This window comes from Mustela erminea, chromosome 6, assembly GCF_009829155.1.
Source record: "Mustela erminea isolate mMusErm1 chromosome 6, mMusErm1.Pri, whole genome shotgun sequence".
Taxonomy (NCBI): Eukaryota; Metazoa; Chordata; class Mammalia; order Carnivora; family Mustelidae; genus Mustela; species Mustela erminea.
Genome location: NC_045619.1, coordinates 144,064,046 through 144,085,556, shown reverse-complemented (window position 1 = coordinate 144,085,556; position 21,511 = coordinate 144,064,046). Strand labels below are relative to the sequence as shown.

The 21,511-nt window shown below is 59.3% G+C and overlaps 1 protein-coding gene across 3 annotated transcripts in view; it reads right to left on the bottom strand.

The window, feature by feature from the left end:
• ADARB2 (adenosine deaminase RNA specific B2 (inactive)) overlaps positions 1–21,511 on the bottom strand; it is a 357,169-nt gene that overhangs the window by 17,590 nt on the left and 318,068 nt on the right. For 2 of the 3 annotated variants that reach the window (XM_032349874.1, XM_032349871.1), the window contains exons 5-7: positions 21,326–21,494; positions 19,976–20,127; positions 12,332–12,500 (exon numbers count right to left, since the gene is read on the bottom strand). In XM_032349874.1, coding sequence (XP_032205765.1) covers positions 12,332–12,500; positions 19,976–20,127; positions 21,326–21,494 — 490 coding nt within the window. Of the gene's footprint in view, positions 1–2,958; positions 3,385–12,331; positions 12,501–19,975; positions 20,128–21,325; positions 21,495–21,511 lie in introns of those variants that run through there. The other variant, XM_032349873.1, reaches the window with a different exon arrangement.

The window sequence follows — 21,511 nt, the reverse complement described above, 5'->3', positions numbered from 1 at the left end:
ACAATTTAGTCCTACCATTTGAACAGTCATTGGTTTTATGAAACATTTACTTTAGTTTATCAGATTTGCATAACTTCACTTAAACAATAATCGTGGTCATTTCTGTAAGTCCCATCCTTTCTTTCGGAAGGACTGAAATGGCTGTTCACACACACACACGCGCGCGTGCACGCACGCACACACACACACATGCGCGATTTCACCAAAGCGGGTGTCCGTGAGTTTCGGAGGAGCAGACTTTCCGAAAGCAACGCGAGGTCTTCTCGCTGACCGTCGGACCCGTCACTTGGCGACACGCCGCCGCCCGGACTCCCGCTCCGACAGGCCAGCCGGCGCGGCCGGGGGGCTGCCTCACTTCTCATGGATAAAGTACAGAATTTCAACAAATTCATGGATAGGAGGGTATTTTGGTTTGTTTGGTTTTTGTTTTGTTTTGCTTTTGCTATGCGCGCTTTCCGTGGAAGGAACACTGCTGTTTCGGAGCAGTGACCGAGGGACTGGGATCCTTCCCTTAAGTCTGAGACCAGTATTTGCAGGCAGTGCCGGCGAAGTGAGGAGAATCCAACAAAGTCACTTCAGCTAGTGTTTAGTTTCCTTCTTTTTGGATTTGCAGAAGCGGAAAAGTATGCCAAGAAGAGGAGGAGCAAGGTTAGCAGGAGGTCTCTTCGGCCGTGCGAGGTTTCGGTCTTTACACTTTGTTCCCCAGCCCCGCAGAGGCTTTCTTGTGTTTGCACGTGTGGCTGCACACGGCTCCCGCAGAGAAAGTGGCCGATGTAGTCAGTCCGCAGGCACGATGCTAGGCTACCGGTGGTGGCCAAGGGTTCTGCGGTGCAGGCAGTCCACGTGTGTCCTGGCTCCGATTACGAGAGAAACGTGATTCAAAGCAGAGAAATGGACATTTCCCCCATCGATAACAAAGCACGTGCCTGAAGCATGGCAATAAATGAGTATTCTTGAGCAATAAAATGAGTATTCCCGGAAGACACGGTGCCATCCTGTAGACCATCGGGTGCTGGCTTTGAGCAGAATGTCTGGAGCATAATCGGGGTGCTCCTGATTCTGCAGGATTGTCTAAAAACAAGTAACTTCCATATCTGGCTTCGTCTTGATAACCTTTAAAACAAAGAGAAAGTCTGCCTCCTCCTCACCCTGCTGCAGGAGTTTGAACTCACTCCACTAACGTGATTGGGAAAACCAAATGTCTTCCTGAACGTAAAAGGGACTCTTCAACAAAAACAATGAATACCGTTATGCTGAAAATAAATTAAAAAATAAATTAGAAAAAAAAAAAAGGGACTCTTCAGCGTTCCAGATTGAAGAAAACACTGCGCCTTTTGTTCAAGCAGCGGATATTTCTGCAGTGTTGACAGAGAAAAAAAAAATCCCATGTCTGGTTTTCGATATAGATAATCCGCAATAAATGTGTTTCCACCTGTTTGTCAGTCACAGAAATACCAGAGACGTGCAGGAGATGGAGAGAAGACCTGCCGCCCTTTAACTGAGCGATGCTCGCTCCTTGCGCAGTTTGGATCTTGGCCTCTAAGACTCAGCAGGGACAGTCACAGGGATGAGCCCTACCCCAGAGGGTACTACCCGCGCGCCCTCGCCCATAAGACGGGGGACTGGGGTTCCTGTCACGTGTTTCGGACAGTTGGGGTTCTTGCCTGTTCCTGTACCTCCTTGCTGTGGCCCTCCAGGGTGGTGTAACTCCCCTAAATTACAGGGACGTCTACGGCACCGTCTTCAGGTACGATCAGAACAGACGCTTACTTGGCGTGAGACAGAAACGTCGATCAACAGAACGGAGCACAGCCTGGAACCGGTCCGCGGCGGAGGACCTGAGGACGCCACCGGGCAGAGGGCGGAGGCGGTCTCGCCAGCACGTGGTGCCGGGAAAAGCGGCCGGACCCGCAGCGGAATGAGGCTGGACCTCTTTCTCCCACCACACCAGAAGCAAACGCCAGGCGGATTAAAGACTTGAATGTAAGAGTGGCAGCTGGGAGGAATCTTGAAGGAATTGTCCTAAGTGAAGAGTCAGAGAGAAAGACAGATACTGCACGATTTCACTTGTCCGTGAAATTCAGAAAAGCCGAACTCGCAGAAGCAGAGTGAAGTGGTGGTTGCCGGGGGCTGAAGGCCGTGCGGGAAGGAGGGAGAAGTTGGTCAAAGCGCGAACTCTCAGAAGAGATCAGTTTGGGGGTCGAATTATAGCGCGGAGACTGTGTTTAGTAAGACCGTATTATATACTTGAGATTACAAAGAGTAGATCCCGAAGGTTCTTGCCACAAAAGGGAAGTGGTAACGGCGATGTGCTGGCGCGTTAGCTAAAGCTTCGGTGGCGACTGTGTCCCCGTGTGTGAACGCATCAAGGGCACTTTCTATGCCTTAAACTCCCGTAATACTGTGTCAGTCACATCTCCGTGAGGCGGGGGTGGGGTTACGTACTTGCTTCGCGTTTTCCTCATCCATAGGACAGCTTGCCCGTCATCTGAATGTACCGCCACACCGGCTGGGAAGAACCCCCAGACTTTGCTCCACCCGTGAAGTCCAGGTAGGGGCAGGAGGCATGAGGGAGACGCAGCGCTCCCTGTTCTGCCGGAACGACCGCAGTGTTGCAGACAGGGGTGGTTTCCAGCTTCGGTCACGCTGGGCTCATGTCGGGGGCTCCGAGACTCTCTTGGTGCCAGGTGCCCCCACACTCGGACATCATGGGGCCGGGGTGCAGACCAGGCATCCGCCTTGCCGGTGCCCGATGCCGCAGTGATTCTGACGCATGACAGGCCGAGACCCTTCTGCGGCCAGGCGGTCGGCACAGACGTTGGAGTCAAAAGCTCAGGGCAAATCCCAGGTGTGACTTCCGTGAGCTGCATTCCTGTGACCACTTTGCTTGCTACGCTGGACAACAGCCTACAGCAGCGGTCCTTGAAGTGTGGGGTCTGGACGGGCTGTATGTGCACACTCTGGGCCCCACCTCAGACCGACGGACTCAGAAGCTCAGGGCTGGCAGAGCGAGCTTCAGCGAGCCTTCCAGGGGGTTCTCCGGCTGCTACGCTTAGAATGCTGGGTCCTGTGCCGAGTGCATGGTCATAACGTAGTGTCTGCTGCTCAGTCATTTCAGAGTCTGCAGGAGAGGACTTACTCCCTCCCAGTCTGGGCGTCGGTACCTGCCCCCCGGGCCCCAGTCAAAACCTTCCTCTCCCGCCCCTCGACGAGGCGGGTGATCCTGCGGCACTCGTGCACAAGTGGCCCATCCTGTTCCCGTCTGCTGGTGCGGACTTTTCCAGCAAAAGGGAAGGGCCAGACCAGGAACTCCTCCACTCAGGGACGTCACCGCTGGGGATCCGCAGGCCACAGGTACGAGCACAGTCGCGAGAGAATTGTTGGCTGTTGCAAAGCAAACAAAGCAAAACGAAAGGCCTGGAATCATCTAATGGCTTCTTAGTAGGGGCTGTTAAATAATTACCGTCCATTCCTGGAGGAGCTTGGATATGGCCGCCCGCAGCTCACCTGCCGGCCAGGGACACGGTCACCGCCTTCTGTCCATGCTGCTCTCTGTCCTCACTGCTCTCCGGCCGGCCCCCTCTGCTCACTCCCTCAGACGCCGTGAACTGGTCGAGTTAGGGAACTCACCGTTTCCGTGGAAACCACATGTGTTGTCCCCCGGCTCTCGCTCACGCTACCATGTCCTTCTGGATTCCAGCCAAGCAGTCCAGGAAGGGGACTCAGCCCACAGCCTGGCTGAGCTCCTAGCTGCCCGTCAACCCCAAATGGCCAGCCGTGTGAGCGTGCCGTATGGAGAGCGGCCCCTGACCCCAGGGGCTGCCTGCGCGGATGCCGTCCGATCAAGCCCCCCACACATGGAAGGTTTGCCTGCAGAGCGCGTGGTGTGTTTCAGGCCCCTCTGTTTTGGGACGGTTGTTACAGATAGTGGACACCTGTCTGCTCTGAGGTGACCTCTGGCTACCGGTAGGTCCTCAGGATGTCTGTGTGTGTCATGGCGCTCAGAGACATCGGCAGTGACGGCAGAAGCTGGGGATACAGGTGTCCTGGTGGTCGGGCTTGGGTCAGGATGATGTCCTGCCACTTTGGGTTATTTTCAGCTGAAAGAAATTACTTCTGCTTACACACTGTCTCATGTCTGTTTTGCAGAAACCTACCTGGGCCGTGTCCTCTCTCGACCCAACATTTCTGTCTGCAGCTGCCTGACAGACTGAGTGTCAGCAGTCTGGCCAGACGGAGAGCAGCACGGTGACTCGGTTCTCCCGACCATGTCTCTCTGTTCTCCGTGCCCGCACGTGCGCGTCCTGCATGTGGGGTTTCCAGGATGCGTGGGGTTTCCGGTGCTGATTGAGCCACGGGCCGGTGTCCCCATCGCCAGCCCCAGGCTCCGGCTGGCTCTCAGAGCTCTGGGCCCCATGGCCCTCCTGAGAGGGGCTGTATTCGGCCCCTGGTTCCTGGAGGACAAGTGTGACTCTATTACTCTAGGGAGCGCCTTTTGTTCCTTTTGTGGAGATGGAGCCGGAAGGTGAAGCTCTGGCTACTGTGTGTGCGCCACGAGCTCCTTCTGCCCAGACCTGCGCTCGAGCCTATTTCTTCTCAAGTCCCCAGACACGGTCTCCCTCCCCTCGGTCCCATCATCAGGACCCCGCCACGTCCTGCTGGCACTGTACCGCGCATGAGATGTCCGTGGCCTTGACTCACGTGGTTGCTTCACCGACCCCTTTGCTTTCCTTGGACCAAGGTCTTGTCTCCTGTGGGGCCAACCAGATTTCCAGATGGTTTTGCAGAAACTGAGCTTCCCAGCCGTTTGCAGAGTCCGGGGTGGGGTGGGGTGGAGCCGTGCAGATCCGTGTTGCTTTAGGTACAAGAGATGAGGCGCCAGATACGCGGTGTTTGTACTGGGAGCGTGTTCCTGACGTTACCGCTGGAGCTTCTGTAAGACTGGGTGCGGGCAGACTGCCACCACGTCTTTGGTGCCGGAAGTGTAGCAGGGCTGTTGAACCGGGCATCCTGGGGCGGGTGTTTGGGAGGACGTCTTTTAAAAGGACCTGTATCTCCAGAACGGAAAGATGAGCAGCACTGCCGCTTGATTTCCGCGGAGCGGGGAACGTTCCAGCAGAGGACGACCACCGGCAGATCAGGGGCAGGGGGCTGGTGGCGGGGAGCTGAGAGGCGCCGCCCTCGGCTGCGGTCAGAAGGAGGAAGTCACTCTTCACCGTCTGAAATCCGAGTTTAGAAGTCAGTGCCCTCCTCCCCGGAGAACAGCTCTAATTTTTTACAGTTCATTTTTATGGAGAAAGTTTTAATCTATTCATTTAAAGACACATTGTGATCAATAATCAAGCTCAGGTACTTAAAATTAGAAACCATAGCTAAAGGAACATTAGTTCCAGAAGATTTACACTTTTATGTGCCGCTCAGATTGGAATCCCGCGTGCAGAGGCAGAGCACCCTGCTTTGGTTCCCTTCTTTGCAGGGGGCGGCGTGTGCCGTGGGAGCGCGCGTGGGTGGGCGACTGCGGCGGGAGAAGCAGAGCGCGCATTCGGGAAGGCGCCCACGACAGTGCCGTTAGCTGTCCCCCCTCCACGGTCTCGCGGAGCCGCGCCACCTGCGCTCTGGTGTCCCTTGGAGGAGGAGTCGGATGCTCTCGGGGGCGCAGTTACCCTCCTAGTCTGCGCTGCGGAAGGTCGGCTGCCATGGTGGCCGGGGAGCGGCTTCCTCTCTGTCGTGACGCTGTCCTCACCGGGGAATGGGTGGTGGCGATGTGGGAGCTGACTTTACTGTGGCTTGGTCTTGTTGCATGATTTTCCAAAGACCACACGAGTTGGGCTAAGCGAGCGCCACCTCTCACCTCTGGGGGTCTGGTCTCCCGGGGTCGTGGCGGCACACACCCCGTGGGGGCTGGAAACGACAGCCACGGATTCTCTCTCAGCCCCCGAGGCTCCAGCGTGAGGTCCAGGTGTGCTCGGGGCTCTGGGGAAGCCGGACCAGGCCTTTCTCTGATCCTTGCTGGGGGGTTGCTGCTGGCTGCCCTGCTGTTCTGTGGCTTGTAGACACGTCACCTCCTTGTCCCCGGGTCCCCTCTTACAAGGACCCATGTGGCTGAATCCAGAGCCAACCAGAATCGCCCCTCGTGCTTGCTGAGTGCGACACCTGAGGGCACTTCCACCAGTTCTGGCTGTGAGGACATGGACATACTGTTTCAGGGGCCACGGTTCAGCCTGTGGCATCTACTGTGGCCCATCGGGAGGTCTCATCCCATCTCATCTGCGAGCACCTCCTGGTTACCCTCTACCGTGGGTGGGCTCTGTGACCGTCGCAGGGGAGTGTGTCCGGGTGTGAAGCCTTCGTGTGAGGATGTCATGGGCTCCATCATTCCCCGTAGCCATCGGGGGAAGCTCCGGATGCCCGGGAACAGGGAGCCGTGCCCACGGACCGCCCCGAGGCCGGAGCTCCACGGACCCTGAGGGCGCTGCGCAGTGTCCCGTCTGCCGAGGGGATGGCCAGCGCGGCGGCCCTGCTGGCCGAGTCCGGGCGCCGGACGCTGGCTGCCGCTGTCTGTCCCCGCCGCTGGCTGCTCTGTCTGTCCCCACCGGGGTACTGCTGTCTCTCTCCTACTTTCCCCCTTTTCCTCGTGTCTCCTCCCTGCGTTTGACTCAGTAACGGGGAGCCGCTCTCCGAGCTCGGCTTCGGCAGTCGGGCGTGACGCTTCTCTCCTGGTCTCGCTCAGCGGCCCCTTCGTCTGCAGGCGGCAGACCCCCAGTGTCGGGGCATCGCGGGGCGCCCACCGTGGGGAGCTTTGCGGTTGGTTTGGTTTTCCTACGAGGCCAGTTCAGCTGTGAGGGACGGACTGTCCCCGACTGGAGCCCTGGGACTGACTTATCTTCGAGACCGCATTTCTGCCATTTGTACAGAATCTACAGAGAAATGGTTTCACTTTGAAAAGTCTCTGACGACCCAAGAATGTCCATGGTGATTGACAACTGTGTCCCTAACAAAAGACACCAGATTTTCTTTTGTGCTATGTTCAGGGTCAGGATTATTTTTAGGGGGAATAATTTTGGCTGCGTGTCCCCATTCTGAGGCCGTGGGGTGTCTTTCCCCAAGCACGGGGCAGCAGAGAGCTCTCGCGTGACCCAGGATGCCCAGGTCTGCACTGCTCGGCTCTCTGGCTCTGGAGCCTCTCCCCTCCCGCTGCACGGGACGCCCCAGGCGTTACTTTCCCATGGAGCCAAGCGTGACCTCCGTCAGGCAGCTGGGAGCCCATGCGCTGAGCGAAGCCTTCAAGAACGCTGGCGTGGTTCGCTGTGCTGACTTGCGCAGGACGCCCCGGCGCACGGGCTTCTCCAGCTGCAGCCCCACACCTTCGACAGGAGTTTAGTGACTATGACGTCACCATGCCCACAGCTGCCCTTTTCACCTTGGACAGTCCCCTCCGACTTAGAGAAGCCGGGCCTGCATCTGTGGCCGGGGCCTCTACCCGTGCTCTCCGCGTCCTGCGTCCGGCTCACCACAGCCGCCCAGACTCTGCGGTTTCTGTCACTTCCCAGTGTGCCCGGGGCCACCCTGCACCACCCCAGGCCGCGAGAGCTCCACCCGCCTGACTGTGGGACCCCACTGTCCTTCCACGGGGCACAGGACTTAGGTCTGTTGCTTCTGGGTGGCCTCTTCGTGTCTCAGAGTGGCCGTGAGTGTCACGTCCGTGGGAGTCGCCCAAGCCCGGCAGGTGCTCCAGAATTTCCGGGAGGACCCAGGGAGTGCACATGGGTCATGCACGGAGGCAGGGGGCGGTCTCAAGGTGATGGGGGGGGGGCGCCTTGTGCTGAGCACGTCCTGTCGCAGAACTCCGGATCCCAGAGGGGGCCGCCGAGGTGGTGTTCCAGGGGCCGGGGGCCAGGCGGGGTGACAGCCTCCAGTCCTCCTCATGGGGGAGGAGAGTTGCCTGTGGAGAGAGAGAAGGACTGCGGCCTCCCTCCGGTGATGAGACCACTGCCTTCCCTGCGTGATTCCCAGGAGACGGAGGGCCTCGTGGACGAGCCCCGTGCCGCTGGTGTTGAAGGGATGGAGCTTCCTCTGCAGAGAGGCGCTCGTCTCCCGTGGAGACCTGGGCCGGTCAGGGGTACGGTCTGCCGCCCTGCTTCCCGTTCCCACGGACGGGCCCCCTGCCGCTGCAGGGCCACGGGGGAAGCCAGAAGCCCAGCCGGAGGGCTGAGAAGAGCAACTGGCCGGACAGGAAGCACAGGTGAGGCGCTGTCTGAGGGCCGGCATCCAGGACGTGTGTTCACGGTGTTCTACGGCACGCTGTAAACCACGGTAAAAGCTTGAAGCCTTGTGTCACATGTTTTGCTGTAAACCTGTCTTTGCACCATCTCAGCACTGGCGGTGTGACACGATACCCGTCGTGACTCAGGAGATCGCGCTCAGAAGGTCTGTGTGCTCTAATTCATGTCGCGTGGGTGTCTTTGATCCAAAACGGACACCCGTGTGTTGCCCTGGATCTCGGAGGAAGTGAGCAGCTGTGCTGGTTCAGATCTTTGGATAGAGCCGCTCCCTTCGCGATTCATGGATGTGGGGGCTTTGCAGGAGGAGTACAGATTGGTCTCGTGGGTGCGCTTCTCTTCCTTAACTAAAGATACAAGTTTGTTCACCCGTTTCCCTCCAAATAAACGCACCTGCATTACGTGGCGAGGTCAGTGCCCACCAGACCCGCCTCTGTCACCACATGGACGTGACTCGCGGGTCCCAGCAGCACCTGGGCTAAGAGCCTTGGCCAGTCCCCCAGGGAAGCGTGTCTGTCCTGAGACTAAACCCTGCGCTTTGCGGGCAGCACAGATAGCTGCCGGCAGAGCGAGGGCCCGGCAGAGGCTGCGTCCCTGCGTCTGCCGAGCCATCTCTGGGGCTAGGGGAGGGGGGCAGGCCCCCAGATTCGGGATCCCACTGGGCCCCCTGTGCTGTGCTGTCCATGTGGGAGGCCGTGGCCGCCCCGGACAGGGGGTTCCAGCTGCGCAGCGTTCCCTGCTCGCCGATGGGACGCACCTGTGCACACCACGTGGGGGCTCAGGACTGAGGGTGTGGGGCCCCATCAGAGGGACGTCGGCGTGTCCGAGAAGCCCCATCTTCCTGGTGGTTTTCTGCAGTGACCGACGTGAGTTTCTGGATATTTGCGGATAGCTGTCCTCAGCAGCTGCTGCCGGCACCGGTCACCTGCTCCCCGTCTCCTCCACAAATGATCCCGCACAGACGCTGGGTGGTCTCTGTCCCCCGTCCACCTGCCTGTTTCTCCTGCGAGCACCGCTGTGATGTGGCGCTCCGGCTTTGGTGGGGGCGGGCAGCCCCACGGGACCCACGAGTGACCTGTCGGATGCCGTGGGGACGGGCTCTCCCGAGCAGCGCAGGTGGAAGCCAGACGCCCTTGGCGGTGGTCGGGGGTGAGCACCGATGGTCCCCCCGGAAATGTGGGTTAGAGAGCAAGTGAGTAATCACCGGGGGAAGGGCGCCGGGTTTAGGGGCTGGCTCTGGAAGGGGAGAAGGACGAGCATGGGGTGACCGCGGGGCCAGTTTCAGGCCAGTAGCTGCAGGAACAGGAGGGGATGAAGCCGGAGGCTCCAAGGAAGGCGGGAGGCTCGGGTGGGGTCGGACGCGAGCAGCTGTCCTCGTCGCAGTGGGGGCGGCGACAGGTGGGTCGTGGCCTCCTGCGTGGCATGAGCCTTGTCTGTGCGTCTCCCGCCCTCACACACACGCCTGTTTGGGTTCCTGCCTTCGTGTGCTCACTTCGAGTCCCTGTGACTTGAGACCTACGACTCTGACGGGTGTGGGTAACAGCAAGCTCCCCCCGCAAAAAGGGCACCGATTTGCAGCCTCTGCCCATTTCCGGGGTGTAAACACCACTGCCGTGGCCGGTTTCCCGCGACTGGCGCGGAGCCCTGACCTGGGTTTGGGGCTGGACCCGCGGTGGGCGGGCGTTTTGCGCACCTCCCTCGTGCGGACACCGTGCGTGCGAAATGAGCAAACGTAGGAGTAACATGGTTAGGAAAGGTTGAGTTTTGACTATTTTTTGCCTGTTTTTGATATAACTTTTTTTAGTTGAAAGTTTTTGTTATTTGACCCTTAAGGACAACTGTGTTTACCCGTCTGCTTTCAAGATTCCCTGAGTCCGTCGGCTCTCGTGGGCTGAGTTGGCTCAGCAGCCGTGCGCGGACTGGAGAGCTGAGGGGTCCTCCTGCGAGGAGGGACGTGACTCCCACGTCCGTGTGCTCAGAGAGAAGACGGGGGTGGGGGCAGGAGGGCGGTGGGTGAGGGCTTGAGGGGTGAGTGGGAGGGCTCGCTACCAGACGTGCGGACCGGAGCTCGGCGCACGGAGAGAGGCTTGCGGTGGGGCTGCAGTCCTTCCCCTCCTGGGTCGGTTCAGGGAGACGGCGCTGTCCTTCTGGCCGGCCCCAGACACGAGCGTCTTCCTCAGAGGCGGTCTAGACTCATTCTCAAGCCAGGACGGCGTCTGAAGCCCCTGGCGGGATGCCAGCTGGTCTTTTGTTCCTCCGGGAGGTTTGATGAGAAACGGCGGAGCCTGACTCGGCAGCACACCCGTGCGTGCCGGCCTCGTGCGGGGCTTCTCCCGCGATTCACCGGCCGCCGGTCGACGTGTGGGATCCCATAGACAGCGAAGTCTCAGGGCTGCGGCATTACTTCACTTTTTTTCTAGGGACTCAGTTAATTTAGAAACCCGATGTGATCTCCGGGCAGCGAGAGCATTTCACTTAGGTGAAAACTACCCCCTCTCTCCTGCTTCCTGAATAGACGAGAGTATTAACAAGGAGGAATACATTTTCCTCAAAGATGAGCTGCTTGACGAATCCGGGCCTTTCCCTTTGATGCAGAAATCGGTGGCTTGATTTATTGTCATTAGACTGTCTGTTGCCTCTGCGGGCCCAGAGCAGAGCCACAGCCCGGGAAGTACAAGGCTCCATTTCTCCTGCAGCCACTGGCTAAGTCCCAGGAGAGCTCAGTTTGTCCCTGAGCCCGGCACATCTGGGGAGGCAGGGACCCCATGTATGGGGCCTGCGGTGGCCGCCCCTTTCTCTGCCTGGCCTCACCTGCCTGCCCCTGCCAGTCCCGTGCTGAGCCTCCCAGGGAGAAAAGCTGCATCTCGCCCGTGCTCAGGGCCTGGGGGCAAAGGTCTGCGGGGCGGCGGGGGTGTGCCCAGCCTCAAGTGAGGCGCTGTTTGCGGTGAACACACAGTCCCACCTCATGGAGTCCACCCCGGGAATGCCGGGGGAACACGCTGGGGAGGGCGCACCTTCTATGGCCCCTTGGGGACACCCCACCCGGCCTCCAAGTCTGTCCCCTGGATGGACTCTGGCCCCTCCGGAGCCTCGGTGTCCCCCCGCCCCTTAACCTCGGCCTCCTGCCTCCTCAGTCCTGTGGGTTCCAGCCCCAAGCCCTTCCAGGCCGAAGGTCTTGGGGGCAGCCATGTGGCTGAAAGTCGGGGTGGCGGGGGGCTTGCCCCGAGGCCACAGTGTTCTAGTTCATGGATTACACATTAATCAGTGGATCTGGGGGTCACTCTCAGCAAGGCTTTCCTCCACCAGCCTGGTGCTCCGGCCGCCCTCATGGTGGCCACACCCTGCTCTGTGGGGGCAGAGTCCTGCTCACCAGGGGCTTGGACGGCCTCCAAACCTCGGTGACAGGAATGCTCCCCTGTGGGGCTGGCGCATGTGGGGCAGCACGGGAAGGGGGTGGTGGTGGGTTTGCGAGCAAGGGGTCCCCTCCCTGAACAGAAGGTGCCTTTGAGGGGCACCTGCGTGCCCTTTAGCAAACCCCTTGTCCTCCTGCTGGCTCCCCACCGAGACCCTTCAAGGGAGGGCTTTTGAGGTTCCTTCTAAAAAGAGATTCTCTTACGGCGTGGGGAGGACTTCCAGCCGGCGGCGGTACAGGGGATGCATTTCCTGGAAGGTCCTTCAGTCCTTAGAGAACAGGAAGAGGCCTGCCTGACAGGGCGCCCCCCAGTCGGAGAGCTGACCCAGGACGCAGGCGGCCCCCGGGGTGGTGCTCAGCGACGGTGGGCCTGAAAGCACCGTGTGGCTCCCGACGGACCAGCGGGCCAGGCTGGTGCAGGCGGACAGTCCGATGTGGACCGAGGCTCTTCCATATGAGTGTTTGCCGGCGGCGGCAGCTGGGGGCAGCTGGCCCGTGCTCAGTGGAGCCCTGGAAGCCGGGAGCGCGGCCTGTGACCTGGACACCCCTCCCCGCCCCCACAGATGCCTTCTCCATTCTGCCCTCACTCAGCCCCGCCAGGCCGCAGCCACCTGGGCGGAGGTGAGCAAGGGGCCGTTACCTGGCGATCTTGTCCGTGCAGGACATGGTGACGAGCTGCTCACCCAGCAGGACGCCGTCCCACGTCTGTACCGCGCTGGGGCCCCGGACGGGGACGGTTCCTTCCCCAGACTCGATCTTCGTGCGCAGGTGCCCGCGGAGCTTCCTGACCACGTGCTTGCTGCTGGTCACTAGGAGGCGAGAGGGGGCCGTGAGCCTGCTGGTGTGGAGCCCGGGAGTCCCTGCCTGGAGCCGTGCGGGGGCGGGGCCGGTCCCCACAGACACCTGCCCAGGACAGCTGTTGGGCTGGGGAGGCACAGATGAGTGCTCCGTGGAGGGTGGGGGCTGGTGTGAGCTGTGCTCCAGAGCGCCCCCCTACACCGGCCCTGACTTCCCCTAAAGGCCCCGGGGCCGTCAGTGTCGGAGGCCCGAGCGCTCGGACGGCCCAGTGAGCGAGCGCGGCCGTGCTGCACGCGGTACTCGGGGCGCAGCGATCGAGCGCCCTGCTGTCCTGCTCTCTGCCCCTCTCCCAGCCATCTAAAGATCGTTCCCGCACCACCTGGAAAGGCCTTGGTGCGATCTGGCCCCAGGGCTGTGCTCTGTAGACCAGGAGAGGTTTTCATCCTGGCTGCATTGTTTTCTGGCTGCGTAACCTCGGAGAGGCTGCTTGTGACCACGGCGACACAGTCCTAAACTCGGGCTAATACTGGTGCCTGCGTCCTGGGCTGTGGGGCCGGTGAGCTCAGATGGGCACACGCCGTGGGGGTCCGCGCTCACCCAGGGTCTGTAGGACAAACGACGAGGTGGAGCCCATGAACTGGTCCCTGTGGGCCCTTCATGCCCTCATCCTTGCTCTGCTTTCCTTCCCGAGCCCCTAGCATGCGTGTGCACATAGACACACACACACTGCGCACCCCACACCCCACAGTTATTTGGAGAAATAGCATGCGTAAAGGGAAGATTGTCTTGATTCTCTCTTTCCATAAAAAGTTCTGCACGTTAAGCCTGGATTATACTGGAATATGGAAGTGGTTAAGTGATTTGCATACAAATGATATTTAATATAGTGATTCTGACATTTACATATGTATGCTGACGTGGATGGATATTAAAGATACTTTCTTTACAAAGTTTCGATATTAGTTTTGAAGTTGTGGAAATAGGATTTCTGCCTTATTTATCCTTACTGAGGCATCAAGTAATAACATGTGGATTTATATGTGTATCTTCTTTTACAGATCTCAAAATAATTGGCAGGATATTTTCTGTTTCTAGGAACTGAAGTTTTTTCACGAGATTTCCATAGTTTCAAAAGTCTATGTTTTAGGGAGAAAGATCGCTCGCTGTACTCCTTGTAGGAAGTAAACTTTTAAAAGGGTTCAGGTTGCTTTTTGATCCTCACCAATGAGGTGCTTGATGAGATCTAGTTTTGGGTGATCTATGAGTCGCCCACAGACGGAAGAACTGAGAGACCGAGCCTGGGTCAGCACAGCCAGAGATGCTCCTTGATGGTGATGGTGAGAGTGCAGATCTCTGTAGCTTCAAATGGTACTAGGAGTCAGATGGTGACAATGACGGTGGTGGTGATGATGAGGGTGGTCAAGAACAGTGGTTACAATAATGATGAAGATGATGATGGGGGTGATGGTGATGGTGATGGTGATGGTGATAGTGTTGGTGGTGGTGATGATGGTGATGATGGTGGTGGTAGTGGTGATGGTGGTGATGATGGTGATGGTGGTGTTGATGGTGGTGATGATGGTGATGGTGGTGGTGGTGATGGTGATGATGGTGATGGTAGAGGTGTTAATGATGGTGGTGATGGTGATGGTGAATGTGATGATGGTGATCATGGTGATGATGGAGGTGTTGGTGATTATGGTGATGGTGGTGGTGGTGGTGGTGGTGATGATTGTGGTGGTGATGGTGATGATGGTGGTGGTAGTGGTGATGGTGATGATGGAGGTGTTGTTGATGATGGTGATGATGGTTGTGATAGTGGTGATGGTGATGATGATGGTGATGGTGTGATGGTGGTGGTGGTGATGGTGATGATGGTGATGGTGGTGGTGATGGTGATGATGGTGATGGTGGTGATGATGGTGTTGGTGGCGGTGGTGATGATGGTGTTGGTGGCGGTGGTGGTGATGGTGATGATGGTGATGGTAGAGGTGTTAATGATGGTGGTGGTAGTGGTGATGGTGAATGTGATGATGGTGGTGTTGGTGATTATGGTGATGGTGATGGTGGTGGTGGTGGTGGTGGTGATGATTGTGGTGGTGATGGTGGTGGTGGTGATGATAATGTTGTTGGTGAAGATGATAAAATGAACTTAAAATAGTTCATATGACTTAAAAACCCTTGAACAAACCTTTGCTTGGACCCAACTTTCTACATGGTCCAGATGGGGTCTTACTGGTCTCATCAACCTTAGCAGGGGGAGAACAGAGGACCTATACACTTCAGTTTCTACAGTTTACCACAGTGTCAGGGACTTGCTGTCCTGTGGGAGAGGTATTTTCTCAGGGAATATGGTATGTTTGCCCTCTCCTCCTATTAATTATGGCATCCTTGTTCTCCTGGTGCTTCAACTGTTGTGCCACTTTTCAGCCCTGGAAGTTGCCTGTTACCTTGTTAGGCTTTACTCAATTCCTACCCACTGCTTCTGCACCACAAACTTTCTGTGAAGTAGACTCTGCACTCGGTGAATGCGCAACGACAGGGAGTCCTGGCTTGAGTTAACGACTGGTCCGTGGGAGGGAACTTGACATTTTCAGGTGGATTAGTGTTGCCTGAAGAGCCAGCTGCAGGAGGCGCTCCTGAGACCCATTTGTTTTTGGAGGTGCGGCATCTTGGGCGGCCTTCCCTGGCATGCTCCCTGACGAGTGGGATCCGGCCTGGCTGCGGGCGCCGTTCTGAGTGCCCTGATCCGGTAGAGCCCATCTCCTCCGCTCTTCCGCCGCTGTGAGAGGTGCGAGGGAGCTGAAGTTGGTCTGGAGGCGCCGCAGACACCGGTCCAGCCAGAGGCCGCAGGGGCTGAGCTGCACAGGCTGCCGCGGGTCTGAGGCGCGGGTCTGAGGCGTTGCAGTCTGCAGGGTGCAAATCCATCCTCCAAATCCACGAGAACATTCTCATCTGCTGCTGGTATTCCCAGACTCATGGCTGGTGTGCTTATCAGTGTGGGAGCTTGGAAGGCGGCTGTGAAGATGCAGGAAGGGGTCATATGCTTTCCAGGGTTGTTCAGGTCAATACTGTATTTTTAGGACAGAATCAAAGTGGGTGGACACGAATGGCCATTGCTGGTGTCCATGTAGGGAGCACGGCCGTGTCTGGAGAGCGACGCGGAGCCGCTGTGATGCTGGCGGGCAGGGGGCCTGCAGATGGGAGAGAGAGGCCTCGGGACAGAAGACAGTATGTGTAGCACCACATAACCTTTTAACCTTTTAACTTCCAAACTGTCTTCCGAAGGTGTGTGCATCCCAGAGGGAACCCTGCGATGCACTCGGCTGCTTCCTATAATCACGTCTGCAGCGTCCGTCGTGTGTGTCCTGCAGGATGCGGTGGTGATGGTGCTCGTGGTGGTGGGAGCTCGGAGTCCCTCTGGATGCCTGCTTCCACGGGGCACGGATGTTCTCATCTCCTGTCAGCGGTCTGGGACCCAGTCGGCAGACCCAAAGGTGGGGCTTTTGGGATGCTTCAGACTTCCTGGCTTTGTGATTTTGGTCTAATCTCTTGAACTTCCCTGACACACAATGAAAGGAGTTGGCATAGAACATGCGAGGCATGTAGCACGTGCTCATAAGCTATGACATCATCACGCTCTTTCTCATGGCATGTTGGGGAAGGTAGAGGGAGAATTGTAAGTACACCGTGACAGCCAGGAGAATGGCCCGAAGAACTGAATTTCCCAGGTTATTTAAAAGACACACCACGAAAGTGGCATTTGACTTAAGGATGCTGGTGAGTCAGGAGGAGGACGCTGGTGGCTCAGCCCCGGTGATGTGCCCTGGATCTCATCAGGGCTCTCTTCCATGGAGGTTCCCCTCAGAGCTGTGTGGGGCCCGCCCAGGCCCGCCCAGCGCCACTCAGGATGCGGCATCATCCTCGTGGGTCCGGCTTCCTAGAACGGATGGAGTCGCGCCTGGTCGGCAAGACCAAGGAAGGACCTACATAGCGCAGGCTGGTCCCTGCCAGTAAGAATGTTGTTCACCTGTCCCCATGCCTGCCTGTCCCCTACAGATGCCTGACCAGACTGTTCCACACGCCTGCCGTTCTCCGCCCGGGAGACACACACCCAACCTGGGCAGGAGGCCGTTGGGGGGATTCCCAGCGATATCCGGTCACTGGGAACATGTCAGATTCTCAGAATCTGGGGAGGTTTAGAGACCCCAGCGCACCCCGCGTGCATCAGAGTCTCGGGCACAGCAGGCGGCCGCGAACGGCGTTTGTGGACGTTTCCCGGCTGAGGCTCACAGAGGAGTTTGTGCGAACACAGCCCAGCGGGGCCCGCAGCTGGCCGCGGGCAGCACCTCCAAGCAGCTCAGACCAGTGTTGTGATGTCATTGTTGAAGGCTCCAGGAGGGAAGAACTATGATCCAGCTCCGTGAGTATTTTTGTGGGAATAAATAAATCGAGGGAGTTTAGAATTTCTGGAGTGGCGGGCATCCGAGGCAGGTGAGGCGGGTTCACAGCACTGCGCTCCGGGTTCTCCCAGACGCGGACCGGGCGGTGGGGAGTTTGGGGTCAGGGAAGCCGGGGAACCTTTCGTGCCGGGACAGCTGGGGCCGTAGGTCCCCGCTGCATGGCCACTGTCTGTCTCTGCGGTGGGTGGGTGGTCGGGCGTGGTTCCATGATGCCAGGGATCCTGCTCTCTCCCGCCTTGGGCTGTGCTCGCCCGGCCTCACGCGGTCTGCCACAGGTGTGCGCAGAGTGAGCTGCCTCATCTGGTGTCCGTGTGTGTGAGGGTGAGTGCGGAGCCATGGCACACGTGGGTGTGCAGAGCGAGGAGTCTGAGAGCTGATGAGCCGTCGTGATGGGCACCAGGCAGGGGCTGTGCAGGGTGGTGTGCGGGACCTGGGGAGGTCATGGCTCCCTCCCCAGGGCTCCTGCTGGCTCCTGCTGCGGGTGGACCTCCAGCAGGTCTGCAGGCCTTTGGGCTGCGTTCCCAGGGCTCCGTGTAGGAGCCCGGAGCCAGGCTTACAGCAGGGATGTGCGGTTTCTCCAAGCTGACTTGGAGGACATGGACGCACTGACCTCTGGGAGCAGATGGGCCAATAGCCCTGCGCTTCCTGCGGGAGCAGAGGTCCCAGCACCCCCCCATCTGCCATCCTTCCAAAGCAAAGACCTGTACTGTGGCGGGCTTGACACGCAGAGCTCCCCTCGGTGGCAGCGGTTTCTCTCCAAAGCGGGAGTCGTTCCTGAGTGTCCAAGCCCTCCTGGGCCTGCGAGGAACGCCCCGGGTTCTCTGGGAGGCCCTCTGCACAGAGGGCAGTGGGGTGTTCTACCATTACTGGGCGAACAAGGGGAGGTGACATGAGGCTCCTGGAGGAGACTCGCCGACAGCCCCTCCTGGGAGCTCCCCAAGATGAAGCGCCGGGACGCCAGGCCGAGTAACCCGGGAGCAGCAGCTCGTGCTGCCCGGCGTACCCGCGGGGAAGGTGGAGGAAATGCTTTGTTTGGTTTCCCCGAGCAGCACCTGCCGCTTCTTGAAAGCACCACGAAGTAGGAGCCATCTGTGTCGGGAAGTGAGCCCCAGGGTGCACGTGAGGGTGTGTTTGTGCGGTTTCTAAACCACTGGCTGTGTGCGCTGGAATTGGAAGCCGGAGGCTGCTGTGGGGGCCGGGTGCACAGAGGCGCAGGCCCGATGAGCCGGAGCGGTTCCCCTGGAGACGCGGCGGGCACAGCCGTCCCCACTCAGCCTTCCGGTCCTCAGGAGGAAGCCGGTAAATGAGGTAAATTAGGGCCGGCCCCAAACGTTCTGCCAGACCTTTCCTCCCAGACTGGAGGCCTCCTGGGCCGGGTCTTCGTGGTGCCAAATCTTCCGAGAGAAAATGGAGAGACAGTTCTAAGCAGCTGTCTAATGGACCACATTTCACAATTTCATATGGGATGTTGGTTCTTGTAGACTCAGCTTGATGAACACTCCAAGAAAAATGAATCTGTTCCATGTTGTTTCTCCTTCCTTCTCTGAGACTACGTGACAGTGAAGCCGTGCCCGCGTGGGCCTTGACGGTGGACACACCTGCGGTCACCTGCCAGGACACCCCAGCCCTCTGTCTGTCCTGGGGCAGCTCCCCGAAAGCCCCTGGTAGCTCATGGGTGCCCTTCCCATGACTCTTGATTTGATTTGACTCTGCCCCTTCCTTTCCGGAGGGTGTGGCTCTGGACTGAGTTTGTGAGCCTCAAAAACTCCCGTGCTGAAGCCCAAATCCCCAAGGGGATGGTGTCCCCCCATGATGGGATTCGTGCCCTTTTGAAAGAGCCCCAGGAAGCCCCCTTGTCCCTTCCCCCGGTGAGGACACAGGACAAGACGCATTCCAAGACCCAAGATGAGGCTGTCACCAGACAGCAGACCTGCCAGCCTCTGGATCAGGGACATGTGGCCCCAGACAGTGAGGAAGACCTGCCCGCTGTCTGTAACCCCAGCAGCCGCAGAGGAAGACAGTGAGGAAAACGCTGCTTGGGAGAGGGGAGCCGTGGTCTCGGAGTGGAGCGGGCGGCAAGGACAAGGGATTTTTCTGGGCCAGGCCGCACCCGCGTTCGAGAAACAGATCACGTTAAATACATGCAGGGTTTCTGAAAGGGCGCTTTTCCCTGCAGCTTCCTTCTCTCATCGGAGCCTCGCGCAGCAGGCTTCAGAGTGCTTTTCTTTGCTTCCACTGGTAATTAGAGCACCGGCGCAGCCTTCCGCGGGCTGGGGGGACATCAGAGCCAAAAATAAACCTTCCCTCCGTGCGTCCCGCCTGCGGTGGGTTTCCTGGGATGAATCAGCATCTCCCTCATATTCGTGCCGTCTCGCTGCCGACCTGTTTGCCTGGTGCTGCTTCTGGGGCAGGAGTGTGTACGCGTGTGTGTGTGTGCGCGTGTGTGCGTGTGGTGCACACGTGTGCATGGTGCGTGTTGTATGCACACATGCTTCTGGGGGTCTCTGCATGTGTGCGCACGTGTGTGTGTGGTGCACACGTGTGCACGGTGTGCGTTGTACGCACACGCCATGTCAGGGACAGTTTCCTGGCACTCTGGAGCAGCTGAACGCTTCTTCCTGGAGATGCTGATGTCACTGGACCTGTATGTCGGGGGATGCTGTCACTCACCCCCGCTCTGATCCAACCCCCGGGAGGGCGGGTCCTGCCCAACGCTCCACATGGGAGGTTGACACCCTGCAGCAACACTTCGCAAAGCTGCAAACAAAGTTGCAGAAAAGTAATTTGCTCGTGCTCCGTGTAACTGCTGTCGCCTTGCCCTGTCCTTCTGCAGACTGGGGCGCAGGCTGCTGACCCATTGAAATGAAGGGGAGCGACCCTGCTCTCCGTGATTCACACTGCAGCTTCAGGGCGGCCCCCCCCCGAGCACCGCAGAGGCCGCCAGGCCCTGAGCGCGAGTGTGGTCAGCACACGTGGCCTAGCACGGGGCCCGGGGCCCGGCGGAGGAGGGGGCTGTGCCTTACGGTCCGCGGTGATCTCGTAGGGTGAATGGAGCCTGGCGTCTCCGCAGGGGGACGTGCTCACGTAGAGATGGAACAGCACGTTGTCCCGCAGCCGGTAGCCGCCGTCCTTGGACCGCTCGAATATCGAGTGCTCCGAGTCCTCCCGCCGCTTGCTAGGGCCAGAGAGAGGGTCCTGGTCACCTCGTACGAACCGAGCAGAGAAAGCGCCCACTGGGCCGACACTTTGCCTGATTTAGTGTCTTATTTCCCCCTTGTTGCCCCCCCCCCCCAACATGGGCTTTCTCCCCGCAGGGCCGCGTCGGGAGGAGGTGGCAGTGAGACAGGCAAGGAGACCCGGCCGGCTCCCGGCGCCCCGGAATGTTGCATCTTGGGCTGCCCAGTGCGGAGCCAGCCCCTCGGTGACGCTCAGCCACCTCTCCGCATTATAAACCTCCTCCTGGGGCTCACGGCTCGGGGCGCCCAGGAGTCAGTGCAGCCGCTTTGCAAAGTGGAGAGGGCTTGGCCTCCAGCCCCTGGAGGGACCCCCTTTCCTTCTGCACCCACCGTGCTCCAGGGTGGTGTCCCTGTTCCCCCAGCCCGTGGTGGGCACAGGCCTCTGCCCTTGGAAGCCCCAGCCCGAGGACAGGAGGCTGTGTCCACCGAACTCTGGCATTCTCCTGCTCGTGCCGTCCCCCGTTCTGCCCCGTTGGTGATGGAACATGTCGGCTGGGTCCTGAGATCCCACGGCAGCCGAGCGATGTCCCCCCAAGGAAACCCCGAGACACGCCACGAGCCTGTCTGCCTCCTGCCTCTGCTCCCGGGCTCCAAGGCCAGTGGTCATTGTTGGCGGCCTGGTGCTGTGAGTTGGGTGTTTAGGAGGCGAAACCCTAACCCGTGTTTGGGAGGCCCGTCCCTAGCACCCTCGGCAGCCCCAGAGCTGACCTCCCTGTTTCTGAGCCGTTTCCCTGGCGGGACGGCGTCCTGAGCCTCCTCAAGAGAGCCTGGCTCCGGCGGCCCGGGCCTGAACCTGCGGTGCCGTCGTCCCAGGGAAACACCGCTCTGCGGCGACTTCCTGGCCGGAGGCTGCGCGTGTGCCCCCAGATTCCGTTGTGGAAGGATGCGTCAGGAGGCAGGGCCTCTGGGAGATGGTGAGGTGGGCCCCCCGAGGGATCCACATCCTTATGACAGACCCCAGGAGCTTCCCCTGTCCCTTCCCCACGGGAGGACCCAGGAGACGCCACCAGGCTAGGGCGTGTTCCTACGTGTGGGCACGTGTGTGGGGGTGGCCTGTGCTCTGAGGACGCCTCTGTCTGGACCGGGAGGTGCTGCGGGTCCCGGTGACGCACCCTGCTGCCCCGGGCCGCCCCTTACCTCAGGTGCAGCTCCAGCTGCGCGTACAGGAAGTGCAGCAGCGCTCTCCGGGCCACGATCTCCGCGTGGCAGTCGTTCACCACGAGCCCCTGGTCGTTGATGTGCTCGCCGCTGATGCACTTGGTCCCCGAGGACAGCACGATGACCTGCGCCTGCCTCACGTCCAGGCCTGCGGGGCAGAGAGGC